This window comes from Squalius cephalus (genome assembly GCF_949319135.1).
Source record: "Squalius cephalus genome assembly, chromosome: 10".
Lineage (NCBI taxonomy): Eukaryota > Metazoa > Chordata > Actinopteri > Cypriniformes > Leuciscidae > Squalius > Squalius cephalus.
In genome coordinates this window covers 26,235,559-26,249,826 of record NC_137131.1, presented here as the reverse complement: position 1 = coordinate 26,249,826, position 14,268 = coordinate 26,235,559, and the positions used below count along the sequence as shown (strand labels likewise).

General features: G+C 40.4%; 1 protein-coding gene across 4 annotated transcripts in view; it reads right to left on the bottom strand.

The window, feature by feature from the left end:
* Nucleotides 1-422: 422 nt before the first annotated feature.
* Nucleotides 423-14,268, bottom strand: part of card14 (caspase recruitment domain family, member 14) — a 77,280-nt gene continuing 63,434 nt past the window's right edge. For all 4 annotated transcript variants that reach the window (XR_013822584.1, XM_079884282.1, XM_079884280.1 and 1 more), the window contains 2 exons: nt 1,104-1,219; nt 423-953 (listed from right to left, as the gene is read on the bottom strand). Coding sequence is in view for 3 of the 4 variants with exons in the window: in XM_079884282.1 (XP_079740408.1) it covers nt 746-953; nt 1,104-1,219 (324 nt within the window). In the remaining variant the exon portion in view is untranslated. The remainder of the gene's footprint in view (nt 954-1,103; nt 1,220-14,268) is intronic.

Sequence of the window (14,268 nt, the reverse complement as noted above, 5' to 3'; positions counted from 1 at the left end):
GAATAATTTTTTTTACAAAAGAAAACATTGTAAAATAGTTAGAGTTTTTTTTTTTTTTATTTTTTTTTTTGGTAATTTTTTATGAGTGACAAAGCATGTTTGTTGGGTGACAACCTTTGCTAGTGTTATGGAAGAATGACTAGATTTGCGACATGTGTGAAGCGTTTTGGTGGTTTTAGTGCATTTTGACTGTGAAATTTACTGCTGTGCCAAGCCGAGGGTAAGGAGGAAACTGTGTCAAGAGTTTTGAAAAAGTGACCTAGGTACTGAGAAATGTGTCAGTGATTGTAAAAAAATAAAAAAATAAAAAAATGAAAAAAAATCAATGTTCAGTTGATTTCTCTATTCATTATGTTATGACTTATATTGTTGTTATAGGGATAAACAAATATATTACTAATATTTTTGGATCACTATGTTAATTTATGGTTTATCATCATCTCTGTCTAACATGCTGTGTTTTAATCAGCCTCACTGCTTTCATTAAAACCATCAAGCAATCAGGCTCTATTATTCATTATCCATGGATGCACTTTTTTTTCATCATCCTGGGGGAAGTTCTGTGGTTAAAAAACTGACCAATCACAGCATTTCTGGAAAGTAACCAAACTACACCGTAACCACCTTTGCTACACAGGGTCTACAGCATAGGTTTGAAGCAGAATTATAAACTGACCTTAATACTAATAGTTAGCTGCCTGTAGTGAGGGAATTTTGAATGTATGCCCTCATTCCCGTTAGTCCCTCACCAGGGATCTGCCTCAACCCACACAATATTATTCTGCTCCTCCCTCACCACAGTTTTCACAGTGTCCACTAGGCTGGCACTGTCATTCCAGCTCTCTGGTGGAATGCTTCGATAAAGGCAGGGTAGTTTATCCAGAAGGGGCTCCTCATTGCAGGAACACTCCAGCACCTGAGACTCAGTCACAGAGTTCTGCCGTAGTTTGTGTCTAGGAAACAATAACAGAATAGATAAATACAGCAATTGTAATGCTCAGAACAGAATTTTTTGTCTAAAAAATCAGAACCTTCATAGCAAAGGCTAGAACGTGTAGATTGCTTTAATAATGCTCTTACAGCCACAGAGAAAATCATAATACCTCAATTTGCGGAGACTTCTCTCTGTAGACATGATGTAGACAATGATGGGGAAGATTTCAGCACGGTGGAGACGACGCACACAGTCCAAACCCAGCGGTAACACACAGTGAGTGCCCTATACAATGGATATCAAACAGGATAGCATTATATGACCATACTTTTGTGGACACACATACGGTCTAATATATGGCTTATATGTTTTACCTAATATATATTGTAGTAACTATAACTATTTTAAATACAGGTCACTTTCAAAGCCGCAAACTCTGTCTTATAAAATTGTCTTACTGGAATCAGGGATGGATGCAAAATGTGGACTTTTGGTCATTAAAATGAGTTATCAATGGTAATTAAACAGCCATAGTAGGAAAAAATACTATGGAAGTGTGGAATATCAAATTTAATTTACTCTTTAATGCAAGTCAGCTTTAAGTCAGCTGTCTAAACCTTGTAATAGTCAGGAGTTTTGTTAGTCTTTGATCTTCCAACTAAGAGTTGAACTGGTGTGTGAATGTTACATAGTCTTAGGTCTCGTGACCATTTGTTATTTATACAATTTGGGGGGTACCATCAGCTCAGTTGGGGGTAATTGCCTCTATTGTTTTTAGCAGTAGTCATCCCTAAAGGCTGTGTATAAGTTCAGCACCTTTAGGGACAGCCCACTGAAATGCCTATAAAGAAACCATGTAAAGTTACGTTAGTCAGACAATGTTGGAAGTTTCTACAGCAACGTACAGCGGAGTTCTCAATAAAGAATAACTTCGGTTGAACGTGATCCCAACTGTTTCCTGGTTTGCTTTGAAGAAAGAAAAACTTTACAACAATTTGCTGCCGTGACCCGGATGGAGAAAAAGGAAACTCAAAGAACTTCAAGCTCAAAGATCTGAATCTTGAAACTTCAAGCTCCAAAAAGATATCAATGCCTGACTGAGTTCCAGACTGAATCTTGAAACTTCAAGCTCAAAGATCTCAACAAAGCTGACTAAGTTCCAGACTGAATCTTCTGAATCCAGACTGAAAAACTTCAAGCTCAAAAGAAAAGATCTCAAAGACTGAATTTTTCCAGAAGGAATCTTTCTCTACAAACGAAAGACTTGGTGAGTTTCACTCCATTCAAAGAACCTTTGCAGACCAGTACAAAATTGTTTTCCTCTGTGCTGTCAGAGAAGAGTTAAAACAGACAGCTGCAGTGTTTGGTTAACTAAGTTGATCTCTAAAAAAAAAGTTTTTTTTAGAAATGAAAGATATCCTCTGCCAGTCAGGGAAGATTAACATTACAAGTTAATATTGTTTATCCTCTGCTTTGCCAGGGAAGATTAGCATTATCCTCTACATTGCTAGAGAAGGTTTATCCTCTGTAAAGTTAGTGAAGATTTATCCTCTGCTTTATCAGGGACGGTTAGCATATGTGCTAATATTTTGGTTTATCCTTTGCTTCAGGCAGAGAAGAATTAGCTTTACGTGCTAGTTATTTCTGTTGATCCTCTGTTCTTGTAGGCAGGGAAGATTTTAGCATAAAGTGCTAGTAATTTGTGTTATCCTTTGCTCTGGGCAAGGAAGGTTAACAATAGCTGATGTGTTAACAAGTGTACCCTCTGTGTAGACACTAGAGAGAAGTTTTAGTGTTTTTGATTGTGTGGTAACAAAGAAAACTCACAAAAATGTTTAGGAAAAATGCCAGACTGATCCCCACTACTGAAAAAGGTGGCCGTGCGAGCCGCATTGTGGTCAGAAAGCGAATTTAAAACATTGTTGGGAGAGCAAATGGACTCTATAGTGACGAAGTCCGTCAGATTGGATTTGACAAAGAAATATGAGATTCATCCAGACAAAGCATGGTCAATGCAAGATTGTAAAAAGGTACAAGGAGCAAGTGTTCGCAAGAACAAGGTGAAAGCCATTATTTGTTGCCACAGAGAATTCGTTTTAGCAATAGCTACAGAACAGTCTAAACGCAACTCAGAGCTAGAGAAACAGAACAATGAGCTCCGTGCTAGAATATCTTCTTTGACTAAGAAATTACACCGCAACAAAGACGCAGAAAAAACTGATGAGGGAGAATTTAGTCAGCCGGATAACATTTATCCTGACTTAAAAGCTTTCTTTGAAACAGATGTAGCCATCCCATCAGTAATTGATAAGCCTGTAGATTCAGTGAAGGTCTGTGGGGCAAGGAGAAGATCTCAGGGAATTGAGGGAACTGAAAATGTTCCTGCCAACTCTTCTGTTGTCCAAATACAAGCTGTTGCCAAAGCGCTAGGACCTAAAGATATCGAGAGACTATCCCAGAGTTTACCCTCAGCACGCACAGAATTTTCTGAATTTAGAAGAGCATTGATCAGTAAAATGCGTCTTTACGACATGTCGTTGCCAGAAGTTACACAGCTGATGTCACAAATTCTAACTGAATCTGAATTCAACAGTTTTGAGTCTGCTGTTACTTCCGAACTGCAACATGCCAGTAAAGGCGATTTGAGAGAAGGTGTTTTGAAAATCCTAAAGAATCTCTTAGGACCCAAAATAGATTGGTCGAAAGTTACTAGATGTGCACAAAAGAAAGGAGAGACTATAAGTGAATACACTGAAAGATTTTGTCAGGCAGCTGCCACGTACAGTGGAATAGTGGAGGATTCTGAAAGTGTACTAGATGATAGAGGAGCTCTAATCCGTATTTGGGCAGATGGTCTTATAGCTGAGTACAGATCAGCCTTGCCATTCCTACATGTTACGTGGGCTAACGGAACTCTCAGAAGTAACCTAGACAGGTTAGCTACATGGGAAAGAGATGCTGATGTTAAAACCCAAGTGAGAATAGCAGCAGCTACGTTTAACCCAACAAAACAAGACAATAGATGGACTAAAAAAGAAAGCACATGCCACTACTGTGGAAAATTAGGGCATTGGGAGAAAGAATGTAGGAAGAAGGTGCAAGATAATAAAAGAAATAGAATGCATAATTCTGCTCCTTCTCAGCCAGCTTACAACCCTGATGTAGTTCCGCAAGTGTCCACTGAAACTTTAGGACAGCTCGTTCAGGCTCTTCTAAGAGCACAACAAGACCAGGAAAAAAACTAATTGTTGGGGCTGTGAGTAGCTACCTTTCCCCTGTAATCCATCATAATGACAAAATAATTTTTGTGAAAGGTAGCATAAAAGAAAAAGAGATTGATTTGTTGCTTGATACCGGTGCAGAGATTACAATAATTCCTACAAAATTGGCTAAAGGTTTAGACATCCCATACAAGAAAACCAAACTTTCTTTAACTGGCGTAATAGGTGAAGATTCTGTTTTGTATGAAACCCCACCCATAGAGGTACAATTTGGCCCGAAAACTCTGACGACAAAATTGCTATGTGCTCCATTGAATACAGGTGCAATTTTAGGCATGGATCTCCTGAGACAAGTACATCTAAATTTAGACATGTCCTCAGAATCTGCTAGCATTAAAATTTCCTCAACACACGTTTCTACCAATAATGCAATCCCTCCAGAGTATGCTTTCTTACTGAATCATCCAATTTGGGCTAATGACAAGGATGATTGTGGTTTATTGACAGGTGTAGAACCAGTCAAACTGACAGGAACTCCACCCCCGGTTACCAAACAGTATCCGATCAGTAAGGAAGCCATACAGGGAATCAAACCTATTGTAGAAAAGTTGCTGACGCAAGGAGTGCTAGTTAAAACCAACAGTCCCTGTAACTCACCCATATGTCCAATCAAGAAATCCAATGGGACATGGAGACTCACCATAGACTACAGAGTAGCCAATAAAAACATTGATAAAATCACCCCGCTAGTGGCAGATCCATCTACAATTTGTAATGGCTTACCATTAGATTGTAAGATTTTTTCAGTAATTGATATGTCTAATGGATTCTTTTCTGTACCATTGCACTCTGACAGCCAGCCATGGTTAGCTTTCACAGTTGACCATGAACAATATCAGTGGACCCGATTGGCCCAGGGATTTCAAAACTCCCCGACCATATACCATCAGGCTGTCAGACGTGATTTGTGTGACCCAGAATGTCCAGTAAAACAGTCCACTATGATCCAATATGTTGATGATATTTTGATTGCCTCAACAGATCACGAGGTACATCAAACTGAATTGGCAGCATTGTTGGACTATTTGCATAAAAAAGGAAGCTTTCACAAAGCTCAAATTGCTAAAAAGCAAGTCATATTTCTGGGTCAAACAATTGGTGCAGGAAATAGATCTATTACACAGGATCGAACGGCTTCAGTCAAAGCCATACCTCCGCCTACTACCATTAAAACACTACGCTCATTTTTAGGAACAGCAGGTTACTGTAGACCGTGGATTGAAGAATATGCCTCGATTGCTCAGCCTCTCTATGACTTGTTGAAAGGCCATGGTAAAGATTCAGATATTGTTTGTATGGAAGAACTTCACCTCAAAGCATTCAATGATTTGAAGAGAGCACTATGTCAAGCCCCAGCATTAGGAATTGCCCAACTGATAGACCCTTTGTGCTTTATGTCCATGAACACTTGGGCTTTATGACTGCATGTCTAATGCAAGATCATGGGGGCAGTTTACGTCCAATTCATTACTATTCTGGTAAACTTGACATAGTAGCTCAAGGTACGGGACCATGCCTCAGAGCAGTACAGGCAGTTCATCTAGCGCTTCAGGCTTCATCAGTAATGGTGTTAGGTCAGACGGTAAATGTAAAATGCCCTCAAGCAGTGTCCGCACTAATGAATCAAGCAAAAGTCACTTCTGTCACTTCCTCTCGTTGGGGAAATTGGTTAACTACTCTCACAGCCCTGAACATTGTTTTACAGCGTGCACCAGTCACAAACCCCTCAACATGTATGATGTCTGCAATAACTGAAGTTGTGTTAGAGGATGAAGGCGAAATGACTCATGATTGTGTTACGCTTACATATGCAGTGACAAGTGAAATAGCAGAAACTCCCATAGAAAATGCAGAATTTGAGTTGTTTGTTGATGGCTCAGCTCAAGTAATTGAAGGGAACAGACGAGCAGGTTATGCAGTAACGTCCACCACTGAGGTGGTAGCTTCAGGTCGTCTTCCAGATCATTTTTCAGCTCAGGCTGCAGAACTGGTTGCTTTAACTAGAGCATGCATACTAGCTTCAGGATCAGTTGCAAATATCTACACAGATTCCAGGTATGCTTTTGGGGTTATTCATGATTTTGGTGTCATTTGGCAAACCAGACAGTTTCTAACTTCTGCTGGATCCCCCATTAAGCATGCTGAATTAGTGAAAGATCTTATGTTTGCCATGAAACTTCCAAAGAAATTAGCGGTGATCAAAGTGAAAGCACATCTCACAACTAACACTACAGAAGCTAAAGGTAATGCTCTTGCAGATGTAGCAGCTAAACAGGCTTGTTCCTATGTAACTGTACAAGTGTGTTCAGGTAGCACAGCACAGAAGACAATTCTGCCTGCTGAATCTATCATTGATTTATACAAAGATGTTCCTCTATATGAAGCATGGACATGGTTAGACAAAGGAGCCACCGTTAATTCATCTGGCTGCTGGACCAAAGGGGGGGAAGTATGTTGCTCCCGAATCACTGCTGCCATATTTGGCTCAACAAATACACAATTTGGGTCACAGTGGTCCAGCAACAATGAATCACAGGTTCTCAAATCAATGGTGGAATCCAAAATTCAGAAATGTAGCCACCAGAACAGCCAAGAGGTGTGTTACATGTCAGAAAAATAATGATGTACCAGCAGCCATTACACCAGCAGCACATACCCCAGCTCCACCAGGACCATTTCGTCACCTGCAAGTTGATTACATCTCGTTGCCTCGTTGTAAGGGAAAAACTGACGTTTTGGTAATAATAGACAAATTCTCAAGATGGGTAGAAGCTTATCCAACAGGGCGTGCTACCGCTGCACATACCGCTAAATGTCTTGTCACTGACTTCATTCCCAGATGGGGATTACCAGATTGCATTGACTCAGATCAGGGTACTCACTTCACAGGACAGGTAGTTAAAGAAGTGTCTAAAATGTTGGAGATTAAGTGGAATCTTCACTGCCCCTACAGGCCACAAGCATCAGGACAGGTTGAAAGGGCAAACAGAACAATCAAAACCAGGCTAAGCAAAATGCATCAGGAAGGAGTGTCATGGGTTGAAGCACTGCCAGCTGTACTGTGTAGTATGAGAGCGTCACCTAACAGATCAGTAGGACTGAGCCCTCATGAGATTATTACAGGACGCCCAATGCAGATGCCAGGTGTGATTGATCTTAGAAATGCTGATGTTCACATTGCCTCAGATGCCCTGATCTCTTACTGTGAACACCTTACAAAGGCAGTACAGAGTGCCAGAGAGAGAGTTGAGTCATGTTGGCAGACTCCACCAGAGAGTGGACACACAATCATCCCAGGTCAGTGGGTCATGATAAAATCATTCAAAAACAAACCATTAGAGCCTAAGTGGCAAGGACCACATCAAGTTATGTTGATTATAGCAGCTGCAGTATTGTGTCAGGGAAGGAAAACCTGGACTCATGTTTCACACTGTAAAGTTGTTCCTCCACCTACAGGGATAGGATAGGACATGGACCAGTGAGGTGCCCAGAGAAGAACTGGAAGCAACAGGCTTTCGGGGGCCAACCCTGCGGTGAAGATTCCCTTATAGGCCCTTCCCAACCATAGTCCATCCTCACCTCACTGTTCCTTTTAGGTGTCTCATAAATTAAGAAATAGGGAAAGAAGGAACCACAATTAGCAGACTCAGATTGAACAGAGGATACAACCCTAATGTTTGCAGTTTTTACAATGAATACTGGTCTGTTGCAGTTGTTCTTTTTTTGTTTTTCTTTCTTAACTCTGTGCAGATACCACTTGACGGTCATCCTGAGAACCATATGCACTGACCTACACACCTGCATATGAAGACCCAACCTCCAGGAAACAACTAGACCAACTGCAGAGACTACAACCAACACAGAAGAAAAATACACAACGCAGAAACACACCTACAGGAACTTCAGTCATCCAGCAACATGATCAAGATTGCCTTAATACTAACCATCATGGACATAGCGCAAAGTGTAGACCCCAGAAACAACATATTCTTAGAGCTGATGAATATGTCAAGAAATGCCTTGTTTGCTGGAAAGAACGTTTGCATGCCACATGCACCTTCAGTAGGAGCCGGAATCCCTTGGGTTGCACACCCTATCTCCAAATGTGACACGTGTACCTTATTCGATCATCATACCAGTGGATTATTCAACAAGGATACATGTCACAATGTAACCATTCCTCCAGTTTCTCAGTGTTGCATTCCTGGACTACCATCCTGCAACCTAACTTCAGCTACTCCCATCATGACAGATCTACTCCTGCCAATGATGTTCCACTGGTGCATAGAAAATTATGCTCCAGCATCGACTCCACTGGGTGAAATTCCTCATGAACGTTGCAGTTTTGTGATTGAAAGAGGAACAGATGATTCCCATGTGTACGTCACTACTACAGAAATGAAACAGGAAAATGATTTAAACGAGTGTCTCTCCAGGAACCCATCCCTACCAAAACTTTTTGCAATAAATCAGTTGTGTATGATTCCTCCACCAACTGGCACTTTTTGGTTATGTGGAGCTTCTGTCTACAGCATCCTACCCAGCCAATTCAACGGCAGGTGCACCCTGGTGTATGTTCTGCCCGCTATCAGAGAAAATACACACTCCACCCCAAGCTCTCCACAGTTACATAATTCAGCTCCTTCTACCAACCAAGATGGCTGCATTCCAGGACTCACTTGTGTTCAAACGTGGTGGTCAAGAACTCTTGCAGCCTTAATCCCATCGTATGGTGTCATGCAGGCTCTCGATCAAGTCAGAAGCCTGTCGGATTCTGTACAGAAATTGGCCAACGATACGGCTTTGGCCCTGGGCAACATCACGAACACTCTCGCTTCGCACAAGATAATGGTCTTACAGAACAGAGTAGCCTTGGATTACATTCTTGCAACGCAAGGGGGAGCCTGCACCATCATCGGCCCTGAATGCTGCACTGGGTTAATGGATCCAACAGAGAATTTGAACAAAATCCAACAAGACATTCTTGATCTTTCAACAAAATTACACCAGATGACTGGAGACAATTCTTCATGGTTCGGAAACTTGATTGGTAAACCCTGGCTGTGGATTAAAGAAATAGCAATTCTGCTGTTATTTCTCCTATTGGCGTTCTACGTATGCGTCCACCGTATCAAGTGTTTCATTCAACAAATGACTCGCACCTCGCACGAGAAAATGACTGGTCCAACCATAAAAGAATATTACCCGTAAGACTTCACGGACCCTAAGTGCATGTTTGTTTCTGTGTCAACATGCAATTACAGAAAATCAACACAGAACCTATATGCTATACCTGTATGCTATGTGCCTGTAACTTTTTCAAGTTACAAGAATTAACTTTTAAGTGTTTAAATTTGTATTTTGTGAGAGTTATTTTAAGAACTCTCTAAGAGGGGACTGTGGAATATCAAATTTAATTTACTCTTTAATGCAAGTCAGCTTTACGTCAGCTGTCTAAACCTTGTAATAGTCAGGGGTTTTGTTAGTCTTTGATCTTCCAACAAAGAGTTGAACTGGTGTGTGAATGTTACATAGTCTTAGGTCTCGTGACCATTTGTTATTTATACAATTTGGGGGGTACCATCAGCTCAGTTGGGGGTAATTAGGGGCCAAGCCCCGAAGGGGATAGCCCCTATTGTATCTGTTAGCTTTCTTATTATTAGGGGCCAAGCCCCGAAGGGGCAAGGCACCTATTGTATCTGTTAGTTTTCTTATTATTATTATTAGGGGCCAAGCCCCGAAGGGGATAGCCCCTATTGTATCTGTTAGTTTTCTTATTATTATTATTATTAGGGGCCAAGCCCCGAAGGGGATAGCCCCTATTGTATCTGTTAGTTTTCTTATTATTAGGGGCCAAGCCCCGAAGGGGCAAGGCACCTATTGTATCTGTTAGTTTTCTTATTATTATTATTATTAGGGGCCAAGCACCGAAGGTGCGGAGGCACCTATTGTATCCGTTCGCGTTCTTATTAGGGGCCAAGCACCGAAGGTGCGGAGGCACCTATTGTATCCGTTCGCGTTCTTATTAGGGGCCAAGCACCGAAGGTGCGGAGGCACCTATTGTATCCGTTCGCGTTCTTATTATTATTATTCTTCTTCTTCTTCCGCTCTTGGAGTCTATGGCAGCCCATAGAACCGATTGCGGGAAAGTTGTTTTGGTTTGACATTCTGATAGAGGACAGTCCCAACATTAAGTACACCAATTTTGGTGTGTCTAAGTCATTCCCTCTAGCGCCACCACCTGTCCAAAGTTTCACTTTTACTTTGCTAATAACTTTTGAACCGTAAGGCCAATCAGCGAAATCCTTTTTTCCTCTGATTCCTGAGCTCATGCCGATTCGATTGCACCCTATATCTTCATTTTCCGTCATAAAAACATGGCCGCCATTTTGAATTTTCCTAAAAAGGTACTTTTTCGAACTCGTCCTAGACGGTTTGTCCGATTTGCACGAAAATTGAATCGGATCATCTTCAGGCAGTGGTGACAAAAAGTTATTAAAATCTTGTTGATTCGTCAAACCGTTTTCGATAAACGCATGAATACATTTTACGTAGCGCTAGCAAAAACAGTCGTAAGGCTGTATCTCCGCAACGGTTTATCGTATTCAGACCAAACTTGGTACATGTACTCACAAGCATGACCTGAGGCTACATGCTGCGTTTCGGCGCAGCGCCACCTACTGGTCCGGAGATATGAAAAATGGCTATTTTTGCTTATAACTTCTGAACAGTTTGTCCAAAAATCATAAAATTGGTCTCGTTAGATTCAGGGCGACATGCCGAGTCGACTGATATCCAATTTTACCATATCGGCTATTTTGACTGTCGGCCATTTTGAATTATGTGCTAAAATGCTGTATTTTATGAACGCATTAACGAATTGTTACGAAACTTGGTGTGGGTCATCAGCACGATGCCCTGAAGGAGCCTGAGAAGTTTCGAAACAGCGCCACCTAGTGGTGAATTTTTTTTTTCAAATGCTTATAACTTTGGGTGTGGTTGACTTATTTTCAGGAGACTCATCTCTTTAGACTCCTGAATCCTTGCCGAGTCCAACAATACCAAACATGCTAGGTTTCGCCTTACGGTTTGTGTAGCGTTGTGATTTAGCACTTAAAAAACATTAGGCGATATCTTCGAAACCGTTTGTCCGATCGAGACGAAACCACCGTCAGAAGTTTGGAATCATAGCTTGTTAACTAAACGTCAAAGCCCAAATGCGAAAATATGGATGTCTAGAGGTAGTAAATTCCAATTAAAGTCATGTGTCAGTCATTTTTTACGTGTTTTTTCATATAAATGTCTATAACTCCGAAGATAATTGAGATATTTTCACCAAAATCGACACACATATGTATGGGCTCACTCTGAGGACACATAAAAAAAATGGTTGGACTGAGCCTCTTGGTGGCGCTATAATAGAACAAAACATGAAATTCCCATTGACTTCAATACAGTTTTGTGAAATAAAATGCTATACTAAACAAATGCATTGGTGTAATATTACAAAACTCAGAATGTGCCATCTGCACCATCCCCTGAAGGTACCCAACATATTTAGAAACAGCGCCACCTAGTGGTCAAAAGTTATAACAAAATTTCCAAAATTGCTAATAACTTTTGAATAAATTGGCCTATTGTAATGCAACTCATCTTAGTAGATTCCTTGGGTCAAGCTGAGAACATAGATACCAAGTTTACCTTATTTGGCCTAACTTCCTGTCCGCCATCTTGATTTTCATTCAAAACCTACTTTTTCGAACTCCTCCTAGACCGTTTGTCCGATTTTCACCAAAATCGAATCGTATCATCTCCAGACCGTGCCGACTAAAAGTTATGGATTTCGTGTCGACAGACGAAACCGTTTTTGTATAGCGCAGCAGCAAAGTTGAGGCATGATGCTAATAGCACTAATCAGGCTTTATCTCTGCAATGCCTTGACATATTGACACCAAACATTGTATGTGTCATTGTAACTTCACTCTGACCACATCACATGAGTTTTGTAACTGCGCCACCTATTGGTCGAAAGTGATAATCCATTAAATCATATTTTTAATTATTGTTTCTATGATTTTTCAGGCATTTTGCCTAAAATCCTCTTTAAATGTCTTTAATTGCTCATTGTTGCAGTTGGTCTGACACTTTCAGACATGTCGGCCTGTCTTGTCGTCTTATTCTGCTTGGCCCCGGTAATGGCTGCTTGCAGCTATATTTATTATTATTCTTCTTCCCGAATGGGAGTCAATGGCAGCCCTATCAACGGAACATAGGAAAATGATGAAATTTGGTACACTTCTAGTGATTGTAATGAATAGTATTTGGACCAATTTTTTTGTCTCTAGGACCAACTCCATAGCGCCACCACCAGTTCAAAAATTCAACATTGAAATTGTTATAACTTTTGAACCCTTTGATCTAGAGAAATAAAACTTAGTACACCTGATTCCTCTCATCATGGTGATCACAATCAATAGCTTACATTAAGACTCCGCCCATTACAGTAGTAGCCATTTTGAAAAGTACAGTATTCAGTTTTTTTCTCTACTCCTCCTTCAAAATTTCTCCAATTTTGTCCAAAATTTGCTCAAATGATCTTTGGACTGAGCCGCACAGAAATGACTGAACCATTTTTTTTTATTCATCTTTGTTCAAAAGCTATGATGTCACAAACTTGACGAGGTCCACCCTAAATTGGCTAAGAGGCTGTATCTCGGCCAAAATTTGATCAATCGAAACAAAAATTGGTACACTTCATCAGAAGCTTGATCTGAGGTTCCATGCCAAAGTTGGGAACAGCGCCACCTACGGGTCATGAGATATGGAAAATGGCTATTTTGGCCAATAACTTTTGAACAGTTTGTCATAAAATCATAAATGTGGTATCTATGGATTCCTTGCGTCAAGCCAAATCCGGGGATCCCGATTTTGCCAGGATGGGATGTACCACGTGTCCGCCATTTTGAATTTTGTCATAATTTGCAATAACTTTTAAACTATTTGACATATCTTCACAAAATTTAGTATGGATGATCGACACAATGCCCTGAAGGTACATGAGAAGACTAAACACAGCGCCACCTAGTGTTCCAGAGATATAAGGTATTTTGCAAAAACGCTTATAACTTTTGAAAACATTGTTCAAATTTTGATTTCTTTACGTCATTATGTTCCTTGGCTTATGCCGATTCCGTTGATATCTCATTTGTCATTTTCCAACAATGTGACTATCCGCCATATTGGAACAAATGAAAAACAGTTTTTTCGCTACTCCTCCTTCAAATCTTGCTCAATTTTGTCCAAAATTTGATCAGATGATCTTTGGACTGAGCCGCACAGAAATGACTGAACAGATTTCTGATATTCGCTACTGTTCCAGAGATATTCATCTTCAAATTTGACCTAGCCTGTGTTTTTTGCCTTATGCTAGTTAACTTAGCATAATAATTGGTTAGCATGCTAACCAGATGCCATTCTTTTCTTGCAGCTATATTTATTCTTCTTCTTCTTCTTCTTCTTCTTCTTCTTCTTCCGCCAATGGAAGTCTATGGCAGCCCTATGAACCATACATAGGAAAATGATGAAATTTGGCACACTTCTAGTGATGGTAATGAAAAGTAATTGTAGCAATTTTTGAGTCTCTAGGACCAACTCTATAGCGCCACCAGCAGTTCAAATATCCAACATTGAAATGGTTATAACTTTTGAACCCTTTGATCTAGAAAAATGAAACTTAGTACACCTGATTCATCTCATCATACTGATCAGAACCAATATCTTACATCAAGACTCCGCCCATTACAGTAGTGGCAATTTTGAAAAGTACAGTATGCAGTTTTTTTGCTACTCCTCCTTCAAAATTGGTCTAATTTTGTCCAAACATGTGCTCAAATGATCTTCGGACTGAGCCGCATAAAAGTACTGTCCCCGATTTTTTTGCTATACTAGAAAAAAAAAAGTTATGATGTCGCAAACTTAACGAGGTCGACCCAAAAATGGTTCAGAAGCTATAGCTCGGCCAAACTTTGATCAATCGAAACGAAAATTGGTACA